Consider the following 22150-nt stretch of genomic DNA (forward strand, 5'->3'; position numbering starts at 1 on the left):
TAAACAAAGACAAGTTGGTTATATATACATAAATATATATATATATATATATGTGTATATATTTGCTTTTATCTTATTTTATTATTATATTTCCTTTTATATTTCAGTAACGTAATAAATTTTTTCCTGAACAAATGAATCATTCAACAGCCAAAAAATAAAACAAACAAAAATAATATATATATATATATGTATATATATATATATATATATGTATATATTTATAATATTCCCATATAATATTTTTTAAGTTAAAAAATTTAAAAGGTATTAACTCAAATGTATATATATATATATATATATATATATTATTTTTCTTGTTTCTTTTCGTTAGGTGTATTTTATTAGTCTACATAATATTTAATAAAAATTATTTTTTACTTTTTTATAATTAATGTGCGCTTGTAGTGCATTATATTCAAAAATATTCTGGAGTACCTTTTTAAAGGTATAGTATAAAAATAATGAGATAAATGTGTTGGTCTAAGTAGTTTTTAAAATTATATAATAATTATATATAAAAACGGTAGCGAAGTTAATACATACACATATATATATGTGTATAATTAAAATACATTATATTTGTTTTTTTTTTAACTTTTCTTTTTTTTATGTATAAAATGTCTAGAGACATATATTAATATTTAAAGAATTATATGTTTTTTTTTTTTTTTTTTTTTTTTTTTTTATCTGTTTAAATATTTATATAAAATAAAAAATAAAAAAAAAAATTTTTAATTGAGAAAAATATTAGGAAATTTTATCATTCCCCATTTCAATCATATCCATACCAAAAAAAATAAAATAAAATGAAATAATAAATAAATATACATATATTTACATATATATATATATATAATTACACATATTTTTGATTGAGGACAAATTACATGTCGTGTAGTTCGTCTTCCTTGTGCGTTTCAATCACACAATCCGATTTAGGATAACATGTACACAAAAGAATATATTTTTTCTTTATTTGCTCTTCATCTAAATAACTTTGATCATCATTATCTACTTCTCCTTCGACTAATTTTGCTGCGCATGTAGAACAACTACCTCCCCTACAACTATATGGTAATTCAACATTCTGTCTTTCACTAGCATCTAATATATATTCATCTTCATTACATTCGATTTTTTTTTCTCCATCATTTGTTCTTAATGTTATATTATAAAATAATTTATTTTTATTAGATGTATTGATATAACGTTTTCTTATATAATCATAATTATCGATATTTGATATACTACTTTTTATATTGCTCTTAAAAAAACATGTTTGTTTATTAGAATTAGCTAGCTGATTATTACTTAGGAAATTCAAAAATAATTTACTCTTTTGGCTTCTTAATATATTTTTATTATTATGATACATATAATTTATGGGTATATACGTATTTTTTAATTTATATGTATTGCTATGTTTTATGCTAAATGTTAGTATTAACAATAGTATTACAATATTCATGATTCTAACAAAAGTTTATTTCTTTTCTTTTTTTTTTTTTAATTTTCAATTGACACTAAAAAAAAAAAAAAAAAAAAAAAAAAAAAAAAATATTACATATAAAATGGCGAAGTATATTTAAAGATATTATATTTACCTTATTTAAATAATATACATTCAATATATATATTATACAAACTGTTTATTGATGCAATAGCCTTTTTGGTAATAAATAAATAAACAAAATGCGCCCTTTTCTTATTAAATATAAACTATAATATACCAGATTATTATTTTTATCATTATATAATATTAATGGTTCAGACAAAATCTTATTTTTATTTAATGAAAAAAAATTATGAAATCCTTATGGTAATACATTAGTTCAACTTTATTATTTTCCACCTTATAAAGCATACACAAAATGAAATAAGAACTTATTTTTTTGTAAACATAAAATATTATATGTTTGCATCTTATTATTAATATATGTGAATTGCTAAATAATATCAAAACAAAAATAAAAAATATTATATATATATATATCATGTAATATATAGGTTCTTTGATTTTTTTTTTTTTTTTTTTTTTTTTTTTTTTTTTTTTACACAATTATATATAATCAGTAGAACAATTATTTACTGGAACTTCAACATATGAATGTTACATGTATATGTATTATAACTTTGTAAAATATACAAATTTTAAAAAAATATATGTTTATATATATATATATATTTTTTTTTTTTCTTTTTTTTGGTATATATTTTGTCCCTTTCCGTATTATTTAAAAAATTATTCTGTTCTTTCTTTAATATATATTGTATACATATATATGTAATTTAAAAAAAACTGAACTCCTTAAAATTATATAGTTTTATATTCTTATAAATTTTATCAACATTTTCGAAAACTGGTTAAGGAAAATAATGAATGAAAAAAAATTCCTACGTATATATATATATATATATTATATGTATAATATTTGGTTTTATATGTTCTCCTCTTTATTTACATAAATATAAAGAGCAAAATAAGTCCACTCATAAAAATGTTACACAAATAACAACGTTGATATATGAGTTTTAAAAAATACAAGAAGGAAGTGCAAATAATTATGAGAATTAAATATATATAGAAATTTATAAAAAATGATATGAAATAAAAAAAACAAAATGAATGTAATTCTGGCAAAATAACACACACATATATTTTATATACATATGTGATTATATAACCTCTTAAAAGGTTAAAACATTTGATAAATATTGATAAAAAAAAATATATATATATATATATATATATATATATATTCATTTTATTTTTTATGGGGTCACATATATATATATATATAATTGTCACAGTATGATTAAATTTTCTGTTCTTTCCTTTTTAACAACATTATTTCTTGTTGTACTTAAATTCCATGTTGTAAAGAATGTAAAAAATAAATCATGTTTCCTAAATACGTTTGGTGTATCTCCTATTGTAACAAAGCTATTTCCTAAATATATAGATAAAAGTATAAATAGAAAAGTTCCTATTACATGTAAAAAAAGTAAAATTATAACATTTTTAAATAATAATATATATGAAGATGCCTACGATAGAATAATGAACAAATTAGATTTATTGATAAAAGAGAGTTATGATATTACAGATCATATTAATACTTTTAAAGGTTTTTTAAGGAAATATCTATATGAAATAAAAAAGCATAAATCTTGTTCTTCACAAGATTTCTTAAATAATTTTCTAATTTATATTGATACATTTAAAAAATACCAAAATTATGAGTTTCCTAATATTCATAGATATGATCAAACGTTATATGAATGGTCTTTAAAATTTTGGTCTGAGTTGATAGACAAAAAAAATTCGAAATTTCTTGGTATTTCAAATATAAAAAAAATAGAAGAATGGAGAGATAAAGGACATAATATAATAATATTTAGTAATCACCATATTGAAGCAGATGCAAATATAATAAAATATTTTTTTCACATTCAAGACTCTGAACAAATTTCAAGAAATATTATTTTTATAGGTGGACATAAAATTAGAGTGGATCCTTTGTCAAGACCATTTAGTGTAACAGCTAATCTTTTATGTATATATTCGAAAAAATATATTGAGAATCCTCCACATTTAAAAGAAGAAAAAACTTTATTTAATCATAAATCATTAAATGTTTTACGAAATTTATTAAATAAAGGGAAGCAAATTATTTGGCTTGCTCCAAGTGGAGGGAGAGATAGAAAAGGAGCTGATGGAAAAATACACATTTCCCCTTTTGACCCCAAAATTATACAAACATTTAATGTTTTTGCAAAAAGATCCAAGGTGAAAACACATTTTATAGGATTAGCTCTGAATACTTATAATATATGTCCACCACCCAATACAATTGATGTAGATGAAATTGAAAAAGAGAGAACTTGTAATTACTCACCTGTATACTTAAATTTAGGGCAAGATATTTTTGATTTATATCCAAATATGGATGAGGGACAAATAACAACATATCTTTATAATTATGTAAATCAATTGTATAAACAAATCAGTTGACAACAATATATTTAAAATATTATATATTAATGTATAGTATGTATTTAATATATTCAAATGAGATAATTAATTTATAATTATTCTCATACATTTGCTTGAGGAATAATTTAACAATATATATAATATATTGTTCTTAAAATGGAATATATATATTTATTTATTTTTAATTTTTTCGTTATTTTAAATGTTCTTTGGAACGACATAAAAAAAAAATATATATATATTTTTTCTTTTATGCATGTTTTTATTTCTTTTGAGTAAACTAGGTGTATAAATTTATGTATATTATTTGTTATTATATAATAACTCAATATTTCGCTTTTCACAAACAATTATACATGGAAATTATAATAAAATAAGAAATATATACATTAAAATTTGAAGCACATATATATATATATATATATATTAAAAATAACAAAAACATGAACAACATTTTCATACAAAAATATGTTAATTTTTTTTTTTTTTTTTTTACTTTTTTTATTTGGCTAGCTGTTCATAATATTTTCATATATCCTTTTTGCCCTTATGAAAAAATGTGTAAATTTACAATAATCCAATGATCTTTTTATTTTCATTTTATTTTTTTGAGAAAAATATTAATATATTCTTAATTTTATTTAAAAAGAAGAAAAATGGAGATATCACAGAAAAAATTATGTATATATTATTTGTTTATTTATTTTTATTTTTTTCATTTTTTTGATGTATAATTTCTTGAAGGATTTTATAGAGCTATATCAAAAAAAAAAAAAAAAAAAAAAAAAAAAAACTCAATATTATGCCTTAAAAATATTTTTTTAAATTTTCGCTTGTAATAATTAAATATATGATATATGATTAACATATATATGTATATATATATATATATATATATATATTTATATATCTAATTTTATGATAAAGAAAAATTATCTTTTAATTTTTACAATGAAAAAAAGAAGACACGGACATCTTTAAAAAAACAGATGTTTTGAATTTTATTAATATATTTTTTTTAATGGTTTATATATTTATTTATATATAATTTATAATTAAATATATTTTTAGTTTTGATATATTAAAAAAGTTAAGAGAAAAAAAGTTTATATGATTACATTAATGATATTATATATTATCATTCATGAACACTCAACAAAACTTTTTATAAAAAGTTAAATCACGAAATGTTTACATTTTATGTTCATTTCATTTATATTGAATAAAAGAAAAAAAAAAAAAAATTTCTTTCTGTCTTTTTTCATTTTATAATTATATTGTAGAGAAAAACATTCCTTTGATAAACAATATTATATATATATATATATATAATATATACATATTAAAAATATGAAAGCATTTAATACATAAATTAATATAAAAAGTATCAACATATATACTACCTTTTATAATTAATATAAAATTTTGGTACCTAATATAATATATATTTTACACAATATATATTAAGAAAATACAAATATACACTTCCATTATTATATAATATTACAAAAATGGTTACTTGATAAAATGAGAAGTTATATAAAATATATATTATTTTCATCAGTTTATAGATATATTTATTATTTAAAATTATATTTACATTTTTATTTATCTTTTAGCAACTTTTGTATTCATTTATTATGGATTTTATATTATTATTATTATATATATATATATATAATAATCTTGTGTTTTCATTAAATATAAAATATATATATTATAAAATTGCAGGATAATAAAAAATAAATAAAATAAAAAAGGAAAGGAAAGGAAAGAAAGGAAAAGGGAAAAAACAAAAGAAATGACCATTATATAACTTAACTATATATATTATATATATATTATATTATGATAATATAGAATATATCCATATTACATTAATAGTTAATATTATATATATTAAAAAGGAAAACATATATATATTAAAATAGTTATAGTATATATATATATATATATATATATATATATATATATAAGCTTAGATAATGTGTGACTTATAAAAATTTTGCCATATATTATATATATGTTAAATGATATATTTAATAATATAAATATTTTAATATATGATTTTTTTTTTTTTCCATATAGTTATATATATATATATATATATATATATATATTTATTTATTTATTAATATTGTTTGAATTATTTATCATATTTAAAATGTATGAGTAAACATGGAAGAAAATAATTTATATTTTATATAAATTGTTTTATATAATTTTCATGTTATATATATATATATATATATAATTATTATTTTTTTTTTTTGTTGTTGTGTTACATATATATAAATATATACTTTTCTTTATGGGTAATTCATATATATTTTTTTTTATGTAATTCACATATATATATATATATATATATATATAACATTTATAATATTAAAAAAAAATAAAAATAAAATGAATGAAAATAATGTCAAAGAAATGAATAATAAAAATGAGAATAAATTTTCTAAGAAAGGAAATGAGAATTTATACAACAAAAAAAGTGATGAAAAATTAAGTGAAGCAGCTAGTTATAAAAAATCAAAAAAGTCATCATATATAGATAACGTGTATAACAAAAAGTTAAATTTATGCGAAGATAAAATATCCTATTGTGATAAGAAAAAAAAGGAAAATACAAATGTTGATGAAGAAAAAAAGAAAGTAACAGTTGTAGAAGTGGGAAAAAATAACATATCGAATGTAGATCTACAAAAAAATAATATAACAAATGTAAAAGTACAAAAAAATAACATAACAAATGTAAAAGCACAAAAAAATAACATAACAAATGTAAAAGAAGAAGTTGAAAATAAATCATCCATGTGTAAAAATGTGTTATCTACAAAAAGGTTGAAAGATGTTCAAAAAGATAAATACAACATTTGTGATATTAAAGGAAAAAATAATACATCATCACCATATATAAAAACATTATCTTTACAAAATGTAAAGAAAAATCCTTTGTCATATTCCAATGATAAAATTGGAAAGAAAAATTCTCAAGATCTAGAAGTTCATAAGGATGCATTTGCTACTACAAAAGGGAATAGTCTTAGTTTTGATGGGATAAATATGAATAATATAAAATTGAATATAACGGATAATGTAAATGATAATAATAATGATGATGATGATAATAATAATGATGATGATGATAATAATAATGATGATGATGATAATAATAATGATGATGATGATAATAATAATGATGATGATGATAATAATAATGATGATGATGATAATAATAATGATGATGATGATAATAATAATGATGATGATGATAATAATAATGATGATGATGATAATAATAATGATGATGATGATAATAATAATGATGATGATGATAATAATAATGATGATGATGATAATAATAATGATGATGATGATAATAATAATGATGATGATGATAATAATAATGATGATGATGATAATAATAATGATGATGATGATAATAATAATGATGATGATGATAATAATAATGATGATGATGATAATAATAATGATGATGATGATAATAATAATGATGATGATGATAATAATAATGATGATGATGATAATAATAATGATGATGATGATAATAATAATGATGATGATGATAATAATAATGATGATGATGATAATAATAATGATGATGATGATAATAATAATGATGATGATGATAATAATAATGATGATGATGATAATAATAATCATAATAATAATCATAATAATAATCATAATAATAATTATTATAATAATACAATAAATGAAGAAAAAAACGAAAAAGAAGAAGTATCATTTAATATATCTGAAACCCCCAATGCTATAGGAACTAATATGGGTAATTATATTTCCCAGGATGAAGATAATTACAATAAATCATCTTTTGATAAAAATGACCTTGATACTGCTATAGGTAATGCTGAGAAGAAAGGTGGTTTAAAACAACCGCTTAATATTATTAATGAGGAAATAAATAGTCATGATTTAAGAAGAAATAACAAAGATATAATCGCAAACATTGAAAAATCATCAAAGTATTATAAAGAAAAAAAGGACAGTTTTTTGAGCACATTAAAATCGAAAGGTCATGAAAAAAAAGAAGTATATACTTCTAATTTAAATCAAGCTAAGGATGAGGAAATTATGATACAGACAATTTTTATCGAACAAAATGATAATAATGATAATGTACAAAATAAAATAGATAGTATTGAACAAACTATAGAAGAAAATAAAAATGTAAAATATAATAATATGTTAAGTAATAAAACTGGAAATATATTAAAAAAACAAAGTGATATACTACAAAAGGGAATATGTGAAGAAGAAAATTACTCTTCATCATCTACAAATGTGGCAACCTATATTGTTAACAAACATGCAGATAGTGATTCACATAATAAAAAGGATTATGAAATAGCAGATGGTGGAATTGTGGAAAACAATATAAAAAATGACAAGTATTTGGATGATCAATTTGGAGAAGATAAATATTTAGGTGATCAATTTGGAGAAGATAAATATTTGGATAATCAATTTGGAGAAGATAAATATTTGGATGATCATATTCCAAGCGATGAACTCACTTCCGAAATACCGAATATTATGAGCAACCCTCATATACAATTAAGCGAAGATTCATTAGAAAATATTAAAGAAAAGTTTGATAATGTTAGATCAAATTACGCGGAAGATTTTGTAGATATAAAAATATATGACGAAGATTCTGAAATAGATGATATACAAAATAACGAGCTGGATTATTTTTGGAATAATAAAGATGTATCGAATATATTAAATAAGGAAAGTAATACGGTAATAAAAAGTTTTGAAGGAAATAATGAAGAGGATGAAAAAATAATATTGAATAGTGAAAACTGTATTGATGGTGTACGAATAGGGCCAATTGATTTTCCAGATTTTAATATAAAAAGGAAAAATGATAAAATTATATATGCCCAAATGAGAAGAAGCCAAAGTGATAATTTATATAAAAGGAAAAATATAGCTCATCTTATAAATAAGAGAAATACCATGGATAATATAGTAAATAATGAAAATATGGAAATAACGTTGTCAAATAATGAATACATATATAATAATAATAATAATAATAATGATAATAATGATAATAATAATAATGATAATAATAATAATAATAATAATAATTTATATTACGCTAATAATACGTTACCTGAAAAAAATGAGGAACAAACAGATGATATGAATATAGCAGATAAATTAGATATTATTAAAAAGAAGCTAGCTATAAATAATAATATAGACATTGATAATATAAATTATGAACGTTTTGATATGTATCAAGTCGATTTTGAAAAAATAGGTTTAAATGTAAGTAATTTAGAAAAAGAAGAAAAATATATTTTGTTGTTATATATTTCTGAAAAGAAGTTAGAATATGTATGGAATGAAAGAGAAGCTTTTAAGCGTGCTCATTCGAATATAAAGAATTTCCAGGTTAATCAGAATAAGATGAGAGAATTAAAAAATGAGAAAAGAGAAAATGCTGTATTAATTGATACACAATATTTTAAAAGTAATGATATGAGAAATTATGAGACTTATATTTTGAATAAGAAGAATAATAAGAATGTAAAATATAAATCTTCAAATAATAGTAGTACAAATAATACCAATACTTTTTCTAACATTGGTAGGTCTATATCTCTAACTTCATCATTTGATATGTGTGAAAAGAAATATAATAATTCTAAAGATTTTTCATTATTATTAGAGAGGCATAAATATAATAAAATGGGAAATCATCAATATGTCGAAAAAATGAATAGTGACGATTATAATGATATTATAAGTAATGATGAAAAGGTACAAGATGTAGGGTTCTTCTTACCGTTTTATCGTAAGTTATTAAAAAAATACGAGACAATAAACAACGTGGTCATAAATAATGATACCACTAGTAATGATGTTGTTGGAAATAATAACATTTGTAATAATAACATTTGTGATAAAAGGGATGAAGGTGATAATTCTCACAAATATATGTCCAATGAAAAAGCCTTATTTGAAAAGTTCCTCAAAAGCTTCATTTCTTTATTTTTCCAAGATGAATGTATTGATCAATTTTTAAACTATTATGATGATATGAAGACATCGAAAAATGAAGAAGATGCCCTGTTAACACATTCTTTGTGTATAGATTATATGTGTAATTGTTTTGAAGATATATATGTACAAAAGGATTATATTGAAAATGACGAAAAAAAATTTTGGTTTTTACATTTTTCTGATATTATGAAAGATATAATAAATAATTTTATAGAAAATGAGAATTTAGTAAACAAAATAAGAAAGATACAAATAGTAAATAACATATTAAAAGATGAGGTAAAAACATATTCAATTAAGGTAGCCCATGAGGACATTTATTTGAATGTATCTCAAAATTTTATTGAAGATTATGAAAACGTTATAGTTAGTAAGGACGTAGGATTTTTTAATTTATATATATTGGATAAAAATTATAAGTATAATTATCACACATATACGAAACAGACCTATAATCAGAAAATGAAAAGGGAAAACAGTAAAGATAATATTAATAAATATGTTGATAGGTATAATCAAATTAATTATACAAACTCATTTTGGAGTTATATATTTGGATATTTTAATAATATATATAATAATTGGTCTCAAGAAAAAGAAGACACAGATAATTCTTCATGTAGTAATTCTGCAGAGTCTTTACAAAACGATATAATAAATTCATCAAAACTTGTTATTCAAAATTTTAGTAATTCGGATGAAGAAGAAAGTGGTGATATTTCAGTGACGACAGATGATGAAAATTATCCAAATTTAGAGGAACAAAAGTGTAAGAATAAAAATAAAAGCATTATTAAAAATGAGCAGGATATAGAAAATACAATATTGCATAAGAGACCTAAACAGAATCACGAAGAAAAAGTAAGTACAGATGAAATTTTATTAAAAGGAAATAAGAAGAATAAATATAGAAAAAACAAATATAAAAATGATGATTCAAAAAAAATAAAGAACACAAAAAGTGTGGATACAAATATATTGCAAAATGATGAAGGAGTAGATACAAACATTAATAATAAAGAATTAAATAATTATATGAATAACGAAATAAAGTTTAACTATTTAGAAAAGCAAGATTATATATTGGGTAGTTCCACAAATATAGATGACAGTATAATTGAGAGTAATTTATCAAATGTTAGTTTTCATAATTCTGAAAATTCAAACGATATAAAATTGGATGGTTTTTACGTTGTTAATAAGAAAGAAGAAAAGAAACAAAATATTACAAAAGAGGAAGAACAGTCAGAAATGTTAAATAATAATATAAATATAATAAATAATAATAACAACAATAATAATAATAAAAACAACAGTAATAATAATAAAAGTTGTAGTAATATATATAAGAACAGAGATTGTCATATTTCTTCATACAAAAATTCTAAGTGTGATAATAGAAAATATCTAGGAAATGTAGCTAATTTAGTTTCATTTCAATATAAAGGTTCCTTACCAAAAGAAAATATTAATAACTTAAAAAAAATAAATAAAAATAAAAATGTCATAGGTTGTTATTTATCATCATCTGATGATAGTTTAGTTGGAGTACATATTAAAAGTGATATGGTTCAAGATTCTGTAGATACACATTTTGTTATGGAAAGATGTCGAAAATATAATAAACAAATAAAAAAATCCTATGTACATATTCTAAATGCAAACAAAAAACAATATTTAGCTGTAAATCTAAATACATACAAAATCATATACACAAATAAATATGATGATACAATATATATGGATGAATATAATGAACAACATAAAATATCTACATATTTCCAATTACAATCAATATCAGATATGATGAAAAATATTTTAATCGAAGATATTGTACAGAGTGTAGCTGATATATTATGTTGATAGTAGAAATTGTGAAAGACAACAAGACATACGTAAATTTTTCTATACTCGAAAAGTTAAAATAAGGCTAATATAAAAATATACATGTAAATATATATATGTATATATTTATTTATATATGTGTACCTTTTTATGCATATAATGTTGTGTGTTTATATTTATAAATATGTAAAAATTATTTTTTCTTTTTTTGTCTTTTTTTTTTTTTTTTTTTTTTTCATTCAGTCATGATTTTGACAGAATATGATTCACCATGCAAAAAAAAAAAAATGTCTAAATAGTAATAAATATAAATAATTTGTTATTAATCTTGCGTTATATTTATTTGTTTATGTTTTTATTTTTAATATGATTTTTCTTTTCTTTTTTTTTTTTATAATTTTTCTTGATAAATATTTTAATGCTTTTGTTAGAAATTAATTCTTTTTTTTCATTTCTTTTTTTTTTTTTTTTTTTGTTTTTGTTATAATTGTGTATAATTTAATATATCCGTTTTGTTACTTTGTAAAAATTTTTATTAACTCCGTCATTTAATTTTTTTTTTTAATCAATGTTTGATTATCCTTAAATATATAAAGTATCTTATTCGTTGTGTAATTTTTTAATATCCTTTACCATTTTTATTTTCCTTCAAGTGTCGATATATTAATGTTGTTCTTTTTTTTTTCTTTTTTTAAATATAAACTATTAATTCAAAATAGAGTTTTTTTTTTTTTTTTTTATCAAAATGTTAAAAAAATAAAGAGAACACATAAATAAATAAATATATACATATATATATTATGCATAACTGCTGTGCTTAATATGCAAAAACAACATTATGGATGCAAAAAAAAAAATTAAAAATTATATTTAAAAAATAGATTGATAAGATATATATATATATGTTCAGATTAATCATGATCTGGTTCTTTGTCGTGAATTGTAACCCTTCTTCTCTTTACTTCTTGAACCTCCTTTTTGTTTGTATTTTGTCTTATGTCCAAAGCATGCCTATTAACCGTTGATATACCATCTATAAATCTCATTTTAAATAAAACATCTGCATGAGAGAACATTCCTTCTTTTAAAGATACAATAATAAATTGTGAATGTGGAAATTGTGTCCTTATCATATCTCCAATATTTTGAGTATGATTTAAATCTAAAGCCGCATCAATTTCATCTAAGATATACATCGGCACTGTTCTCACTTTTAATAAGGCTAGAATTAATGACAGGGCTAAAAGACTTCTTTGACCTCCACTTAATTCGGTTAGGGACTCTTTCCAATTGTTATTAAAGGCAATCTAAAAAAAATGATAATATATATAAATAAATAAATAAATAAGTATATATATATATATATATATATATATATATATATATACAAACATTTATATATTTTTATATATATATATATAATTGTCTTGTTTCTTTTTGTCCAGTGCGCATGCCATTTTATACCTTCATCTCTATTCCGTTAGCTAAATCCCCATCTACTATACTTAACTTTGCTTGGGCATTATTCAAAAGGGTAGAAAATATAGCTTGGAAATATTCATTAATTTGCTGATACATTGCCAACAAACTTTCACTTTTCTTTACATCCAAATCTGCTATAACTTCCTGTATTTTTTTCTTATCTTCTTCAACTTGTGATTTTTTGGTTACTAAATCTTTGTAGTCTACTTGCACCTGTTCATACATTTGTACTGCTTTTCTATTAATATTGATTGACAATTTATTTTGCTCATTTTGTAAAGCCTGTATTTTTTTCTGTATAACGTCATGTCTAAAATTTTCAAAATCGTATGGTGTATATTTTTTATTAAACAAAGGTTCATAAGATTCTATCCATACATGTGTTTTATATAAATATTTAACTGTATCACTAGATGTTTTAAGGTCCTTTTGTAAATCTAATAATGTATTTTCTAGTTTTTTTAAATCTAATATATTTTCACTTTTTTTTTTTTCTAAATCTTCTATTTTCTTAACAACATGTTTCATTTCATTTTCATATGAACTAAAACTTGATTGAAGTTCTGTGATTTTGTTTTCTAATTCTTTTAAATTTTCTTTTGTAATATTAATATTTTTTTCAATATCTTCAATTTTTTTTTCAATTTCATTTATAATTTCATCAGTTGAAGATAAATCATTTGTTTCTTTTTCTTTTTGTTTTTTATAATTTTCAATTTGTAATAATACATCATCTATTTCTTCTTTTTTTTTATGTTCTTCTGTTTCTAATTGTTTTATTTTGTTTTTTAATTTTTTAATAGTTTCTTTTAAATCTTCTTCTTTTTTATCCTTATTAGCTTCATATTCAGATATATCTTTTTCTAATTTACGTATTACTTCAGTTAATTTTTTTTGTTCTTTATATAATTCACTTAATTCATTTCGTCCCTTATCAATTTCATTTTTGTGCTCTTCTATTTTTTTATTAACACTACCATATTTACTTGTTTCCATTCGATTTTCAATATTATTTAAGTTGTTTTCATATATTTGTAATTCTTTTGAAATAATTTTTTTCTTTTCCTCTGCTTTTTCTAATGATTTTAATTTTTCACTTACTTCCTTTAATTTGTTTTCGTTATCATGATATTGTTCTTTTTTATGTTTATACTTTTCATAATTTAATAAGAATAAGTTAATATTTTTGTTAGATCCTCCAGACATACTCCCAGACGTATCAAATTTATCACCTTCTAAAGTTATAGTAGTATAAGATAATTTTTTATTTGGATTGTAAGTAATTTTTTTACATAAATCAACATTAGAACAAATTAATGTGCCATTAAATAAATATTGTATGATTCGTTCTAAATTTTTATCATATTCCATAATATCTAAAAAATATATAACATCATTTTTATCTTTTATATTTAAACCAACATTTCGTCGACATTCTTCTATATGCTTTTCATGTACTTCTCTTGATATTACACAATCTTCTAGAGGTAACAATGTCACTCTTTTACTTCCACTCGAAAAATTATTATATTCAAATAGCCTTTTACTATGTTCTTTATTTTGTACAAGTAAATATGTTAATTTTCCACCTAATATTAAATGTACAGCTAAAGCTGTATTAATATATTCTTTTTTTATTTTTATTAATTTATATATTTGTCCTAATACATCTGTACTTTTCATATTACTTGGTATTTTATAATCAATTTTTACACTATTAATTATATTTTTCAAAACTTGTAATTCTTGTTGTAATTTTTCCATATCGTTATATAAAATATTTTTATCTGTTTTTAAAGTATCCAATTCCATAAAATTATTATATTCTTTATTTAATTTATCTAATTCTTGTTCACATAACTTTTTTTTCTTTTCTTCAATATCTTTTTCTTTACTAATTTCATTATATTCCTTTTCATATTTTTTACGTTGTTCTTTTAATGTCATAATTTCTTTTTCTAAATGTTTATTATTTTGTAAAAAATTATTTATTTGTGTTTCAGCTTTACTTAAATTCGTTTTATAATTTTTTAGTTGCTCTCTAAAAGAACCTGTATATTCATTATTATTAGTACCAGCACTTAAAAGGCAATTCATTGTTAATTGTTTTTCATTTAATTCTTCTTTTAAAATTTCGATTTTCTTTTTTAAATCTTCATATGATTTTAAATTTTTATTATTTTTTTCATTATTTTTTTGATAATCATCTAATTTATTTTGTAAATTATTAATTTCTTTTTTTATATCTTCTCTTCTTCTTTTCTCTTTTGCTTTTTCTTTATTTTCCATTTTAGCTTCTGATTTTAATTGAGAAATTTTCTTTTCTAATTCTTCTTTTTGACTTATCAAAATTTTCATAGGTTCACTAGCAGTATTAGTTTCTTTAACAATTTTTTCTTTTTCAATTTTATATTTCTCAATATCTTTATCAATCTCTTTTATACCTTTCTCTAAAATTTTTTCTTCACTTTTTGCATCTTCGATTTTTTCTTCACATTTTGTCATCATTTTTTTAGCTACATAATATTTGTATGCTATTTCAACTTTTTCATATTTTTCTATTTCTTCATTATTACTAACAAATTTATTATATTCTTCTTTTTCTTTTTTTAATTTTACTAATGTTGGTTCAATTTCTTCAAATAATACTTTATTTATTTCACCTAATTTCTGATCCTTTTTTACCATCAATTTTATAGCATTTGTTCTTTTCACTTCATAAAGTTTGGTACCACTCGATTCTTCAATTAATCCTAAGAGCTCAATTGGTTTCATATTTATAACTTTTGTTATCTTACCTTGCATAATTAAAAAATGAGGATTATTTATATTCAATTTTAATGACTGAAAAAAATCACTAATATCTTTAGGTTTAGCATTATGACTGTTTAAAAGATATCGATTTCTTCCTCCTAAAACTATTTGTCTAGTAATAGTTATATTCTTCATATCACGATAAGGTTCTTGTAAAGGACTTGGCTTTTCCTCATTATTAAACTTTATAGTAACACTACCTTTCGTAATTCCAGCTTGACCTTGTTTATATATTAATTCATCTAATCGATTCACTCTTATTAAATTTAAATTATTTATACCCATAACAAAACATATCGCATCTAAAACATTCGATTTCCCACTACCATTTAAACCTGTTATGGCATTAAATTGAGGATGAAAGGGACCAATCACGGTTTTGGTTGGGTAACTCTTGAAACCATCTAATATTATTTCCTCAATATACATATTAATATATTTAAATATATATAAAATATATAATATGACTGCATAAATCGGCAAATCATGAAATATAAATTAAAAAAAAAAAAAATAATATTATATATATATATACATATATATTTTATTTATCCCTTCAGTTTCCTTTTCAATTCATAATTTTTTTTTCCCCTTTTATCATTATTATATATATATATATATATATTATATTTATTTACTGAATTGATCAGGCAAAATTTTTGGCTGTATTTTTTTTTTTTTTTTTTAATACACATTTAAAATGATATATTAATCAAATTATTTTGAGGATTCATTTTTTTGTTAATTATACTACATATATTATATATATATATATATATATATATATATATATATATTTATATATAATTATTTTTTTTTTTTTTTGAACCATTTCCCTTACATTCAATGAATAGGAATAAATATTGACATGGATTAATATTAACAATATATATATATAAAATATGTATATATATTTTTACGTTGGTAACATTATATAAGTATTTCCTCAAGTTTTATTAAAATGTAAAATAATTATTTATTATATCCTCAAATATAATAAAATAATAAATATACATTATATATATATATATATATATATATTACATTTATGTATTTTTTTATATGCACATATATAATATTTGTATTTATTTCTTAGCGTTATAACAATAAAAATATCTTTTTAATTTAATGAGAAATGTTATTAATACTATTAAAATTATGTATATCTTTATTATTTATATATTTAAGCATATATGTATAAATATTATATATATTCAACTATATATTAGGAATAAACCACATATATATATATATATATATATATATATATTTATACATAGCATATCCAACATTTCAAAAAAAATGTTACTTAAAAGACAAAGTTTAAAAATAATTCTTTTAGGAATAACTACCATATTTTATGTCTTCCTAATATATATTTGATGAATAATAATTACACGAGTTATAAATTTATAAAAGATACTTTTTCATAATAACATAGTTACATATATTTGTTTTGTCATCATTCCATACAAAAAAAGAAATTATGATGTAATAATAGAATAATATCCAAAAAAAAAAAAAAAAAAAAAAAAAAAAAAAAAAGAACAAAAATATGATTTATTAAAATAAATAATTTATACATATATTTAATACGTCCATATAACAAATAACCAAATATTTCTTTTTATATAAAAATATTAAGAATCTATTATTAAAATGATAGATATATATATAACAATTCTTCCCTCATGCTAACTAAAATAATAAAAGAAAAGATTATATATATAATATATGTATGGAATATCATATAAAATTATCAACATTTTTAGGTTCAATGAAAAAAAAAAAAAAAAAAAAAAAAAAAATTAAAAGACATATATAAATGTGTATTTGAATAGATGTATATATTTTTATTAATGTGTATTAAATATATATATATATTTTTCTTTTCAAATGATGAGAAATTAATTATATGTAATATAAATAATGTAGAGCATTTTATCTTCTCCTTATAAGTATATACATTATTTACATGGTCAACTTATGTATATCATATGTATATTTTTTAGTTGTATAAATCATAACATAAATATATATAGCTAGATAGATAAAAAAAAAAAAAAAAAAAAAAAAAAAGAAGTCAAGGAATAGTATTCCTTTATGTTTTAATATAAATAAGGTTTTCAAAATGATATAATATATATATATATATATAATATTCATATGTATTGATATGAATGAATATATTTTAATAAAAATTAAAAATATTGTTTTATATATGAACAAATTTAAGCATATAAAATTCTTAATTATATATATATATATATATATATATATATCATATGAATATCATTATATATTAAACCCAATAAAATGCTAAGTTAATTTTATAACTTGTCCTTTTAATATTATATAACATATATTTTTTTTTTTTATAGATATGAAAATATATACCTTATACATGACACTTCATAAGTGTTATTAAAATGGAATACTTGATATTAGAAGAAAAATATAAAAATCTTCTGGTTAAAAATTAATTTAATGTTTTCTACGTAACAATATATAATATATATATTATATATATATTCATATGTGTGTGTTTATTTATATATGACCGATAATATTATAACATGTAAACATTTATATATTATATACACATTTATAATACATAAAAAAGAATAAATCTAACTATGAAAATAGGCTGCTTAAGAAAGAAACAGAAATACTTAACAAGAAATTGGAGGTACATATTTGGATAAAATTAAATGATCAAATAAAATGAAACATGTATATAATATATATATATATATATATATTTATTTATTATTTTTCTTATTAATTATACAAAAAGAATTTAGAAAGTGCTTATATAGATACTGAAAATAAAATAACAGAATTTATTAAAGATAAAGAAGAATTAGAAGATTATTTATATAAAATAAAAAGAGAAAATTTGGATTTAAAAGATGAAGTTTCTAAATTAAATGAAAAAATACAAGTAAAAATTGCACATTGTAAAATATATATATATATATATATATTATATTATATTATTTATATGGTTGTATACATTTTAGGATTTAAAAGGTTTAACTAAAACCTATAGAAAAATGATTAAAAATAGAAATAAAGAATTATTCGAATCAGAAATTTTAATGGCAGAAAATATTAATTTAAGAAATAATATACAAGTAATATTAATTATTATTTATTTATATATAAGTGTATATATTATTCTTATTATATTTGTAATTTCTCCCACTTCAATAATTATTCTTTATTTTTATGTTATATGCTACATCCACCATTCATTTAAGGTTGTGAATAATGAGAAATTAAGTTTAGAATCAGAACTAAACAAGAAAAAAAAAATTATTAATGTTATCAAAGATAAATATAAAAAGAATATAGGAAGGTATAAAAATTATAGTATATATATCATTTATAAATCTTTATAATTTCTCTCCTAATTTTGATAATATATCATAAAAAAAAGAAAAAGAAAAGAAAAAAAAAAAAAAGTAATCATAATTTTATATTTCTTTTGTGCTAAGGTTATTGGAAAAATTTAATCAAAAAGATAGACACATATATGAATTCCAATCTTTTATTATTGATGGTAATAAGGAATATAAAAATATGTGTTTTTTTTTAAACATATTATCCTTTATATATGTGAATAAATATATGAATAAATATAAATTAATATTTTATTTTATTTATTATAGAATTGAATAATTTAAAAGAAGTCATATTACGTGAAAATGAAAATATGCATTTCGATGAAACCTTAATGAATAATAAATTCATGAACATAAGCTTTCATTTAGATATTGTAATATTAAAAAAAAAATATATATATATAAAAAAAATAAAATAAAATAAAAGAACAATAAAAAAAAATAATTTCTTATTGATATGTTTTTTTTTTTTTTTTTTTTTTTTTTTTTTTATAATATTGTATACTTAATTACATTTTAATAAATAATTAAATATATATTACACACAGTAGTAAACATATGTGTTTTTAAAGTTGTATCATATTTTTCATTTTATTTTTTTTTAGTTAACCAAAAAATTAGAAGAAAAAATGACGATATCTATAATTGAATAACATTGAACAAAATAGTAAGCACATATATATATATATATATATGATATATTTGATTTTTATTTTTATTTTTATTTCTCGATTGATCAAAATGCTTTAGCGCTTCCAATATTTGTTTATATATTCTCATGAATTTCTTTCCATTTTATAATTTTTATATATTTATAAAATGGAAGAAAAAAGGAGTTTTAAATTGCAGTTAAAATAATATATATATAGTAATTTTATATTATTATATTATATGTTGGCCTATTTTGTTTTGTTTTTATTTATTTAGAAAAATGGAATATTTGCTTAATAACACTTTAAAAAAATGTGATAATAAATTGTCATTTTTTTTAGGCTCAAAATATAAATTCTCTAGTTTATTTGAGAATAGCAAAAAGAATTTTAATCCATTGAGGTTTGAAATGAAAGAAATAGATGATTATAATTACAGGAATTTATTAAAAAATGAGAAAGCATTTTTAGTTTATGGATATGCAAATTATTCTTATAAATGTATAAATATTTTTAATAAATTAATTGATATTGTAAAAGAAGACTTTGAAAATAAAGCAGACAGAAATGTGTCCATATATAAATTAAATGTAAGCAATAATAATTTATTAGTTAAACAATTTCATATAAAAAATATTCCCTTAATCCAACTTCGATATAATAATAAGTTAATGCAAGAAATAAATGGAAATGAATTAAATGAAAATAATATTAAAAATATATTAAAGAGATATTATAATTATTTTAATACATTAGATTGTGTAAATGATATTAATGATTTTTTAGTAAGGGAAAAGGAGTTATCATATAATAATAACGAATCATTTTTTGAATCATCCAAAAGTTATAATAATTTGAAGGATGAATCTGATAATGCTTATAATGAATTAACTTTCATTAATGATGAAAAGAAACAAATAATTACTAATGAAATAAAAAATCATTTCAAAAATAATATATTAGATAAATTACATTTAAATTATAACTGTTCTTCTTATATTGTTTTTAAAAAATTGGAATTACTTCTAATGGAAAAAAGTAACAATATCAAACTAATAAAACAATTTTTAAATGATATTATTTTTCATCATAGTACATATTTAGATATAAATCAACATTATAGTAAAATAACGGCAAAAGCATTTCTTCATTTATTTGATGAACATTCAATATCTATAGAAAAATTGATAGAATTAAAAAATATCATATTACAAAATGAAAACCAAACAGATATAAAAGTAGATGATATAAAATTAATTAATTTTCTTGAACCAATAATTAATTTTGATAATAGCAAAATAATTCATTATAATAAATTTCAATGTATAAATGACTTCCTATCAACATCTGAAGAAACTAATGATCATATCAATTTATTTTTATCATCATCAATAAAGAAAAATATTTTAAATACACAATTAATTGATATAAACCAAATGAATGATCATGTAAAAATAAAATATTTAAGTCGAATATATAGAATATTATCAATAAAATATTTCCATATAGGAGATATCCAAAATTGTTTATCTTGTGCATTACACTCATACAAACTAAATGCACCATTAAATAACATAGACAGCAATAAATCCAAAGTTCTTATTGAAAACCTTATTTTATATTATGGAGCATACAATAAGGATATTATTCATTTCTTAAGTGAATTACAATTTTTGTTTACAGATAAAAATTTCAAAGTTATTAAATTACCACACACAAGAGCATTCAAAGGGGGAAGACCAATGATGAAAAGAGGTAAATCAGGAAAGTGGCTTTGGTTAAGCCCAGATTGGAAACCTAGATGGTTAAAAAAAAAATCCAAATTAATATTAGAAGAAGAATGGAAATGTGTTCCTGACAAAAATGTGCCATTCTGGAACTAA

General features: G+C 19.4%; 6 protein-coding genes across 6 annotated transcripts; 4 read left to right on the top strand and 2 right to left on the bottom strand.

Moving 5' to 3' along the window:
• Positions 1-886: 886 nt before the first annotated feature.
• On the bottom strand, positions 887-1471 carry PF3D7_1318100 (ferredoxin; the record flags this gene model as incomplete). Its single annotated transcript, XM_001349881.1, has 1 exon — positions 887-1471. The coding sequence occupies one exon, from the start codon at positions 1469-1471 to the stop codon at positions 887-889; it is 585 nt and encodes a 194-aa protein (XP_001349917.1).
• A 1344-nt stretch (positions 1472-2815) lies between these two features.
• PF3D7_1318200 (glycerol-3-phosphate 1-O-acyltransferase) lies at positions 2816-4018 on the top strand (the record flags this gene model as incomplete). Its single annotated transcript, XM_001349882.1, has 1 exon — positions 2816-4018. One exon carries the CDS (start codon positions 2816-2818, stop codon positions 4016-4018), a length of 1203 nt encoding a protein of 400 aa, XP_001349918.1.
• A 2391-nt stretch (positions 4019-6409) lies between these two features.
• Positions 6410-11932, top strand: PF3D7_1318300 (conserved Plasmodium protein, unknown function; the record flags this gene model as incomplete). The annotated part of the gene is made up of 1 exon (XM_001349883.1): positions 6410-11932. One exon carries the CDS (start codon positions 6410-6412, stop codon positions 11930-11932), a length of 5523 nt encoding a protein of 1840 aa, XP_001349919.1.
• Positions 11933-12825: 893 nt separating this feature from the next.
• PF3D7_1318400 (structural maintenance of chromosomes protein 2, putative) lies at positions 12826-16639 on the bottom strand (the record flags this gene model as incomplete). The annotated part of the gene is made up of 2 exons (XM_001349884.1): positions 12826-13221; positions 13379-16639. 2 exons carry the CDS (start codon positions 16637-16639, stop codon positions 12826-12828), a joined length of 3657 nt encoding a protein of 1218 aa, XP_001349920.1.
• Positions 16640-18639: 2000 nt separating this feature from the next.
• PF3D7_1318500 (conserved Plasmodium protein, unknown function) lies at positions 18640-20270 on the top strand (the record flags this gene model as incomplete). The annotated part of the gene is made up of 8 exons (XM_002808974.1): positions 18640-18681; positions 18834-18899; positions 19008-19154; positions 19234-19347; positions 19474-19571; positions 19711-19775; positions 19885-19991; positions 20223-20270. 8 exons carry the CDS (start codon positions 18640-18642, stop codon positions 20268-20270), a joined length of 687 nt encoding a protein of 228 aa, XP_002809020.1.
• A 278-nt stretch (positions 20271-20548) lies between these two features.
• PF3D7_1318600 (conserved Plasmodium protein, unknown function) lies at positions 20549-22150 on the top strand (the record flags this gene model as incomplete). Its single annotated transcript, XM_002808975.1, has 1 exon — positions 20549-22150. The coding sequence occupies one exon, from the start codon at positions 20549-20551 to the stop codon at positions 22148-22150; it is 1602 nt and encodes a 533-aa protein (XP_002809021.1).

The sequence above is a fragment of the Plasmodium falciparum genome, assembly GCF_000002765.6.
Source record: "Plasmodium falciparum 3D7 genome assembly, chromosome: 13".
In the NCBI taxonomy this organism is placed as follows: domain Eukaryota; phylum Apicomplexa; class Aconoidasida; order Haemosporida; family Plasmodiidae; genus Plasmodium; species Plasmodium falciparum.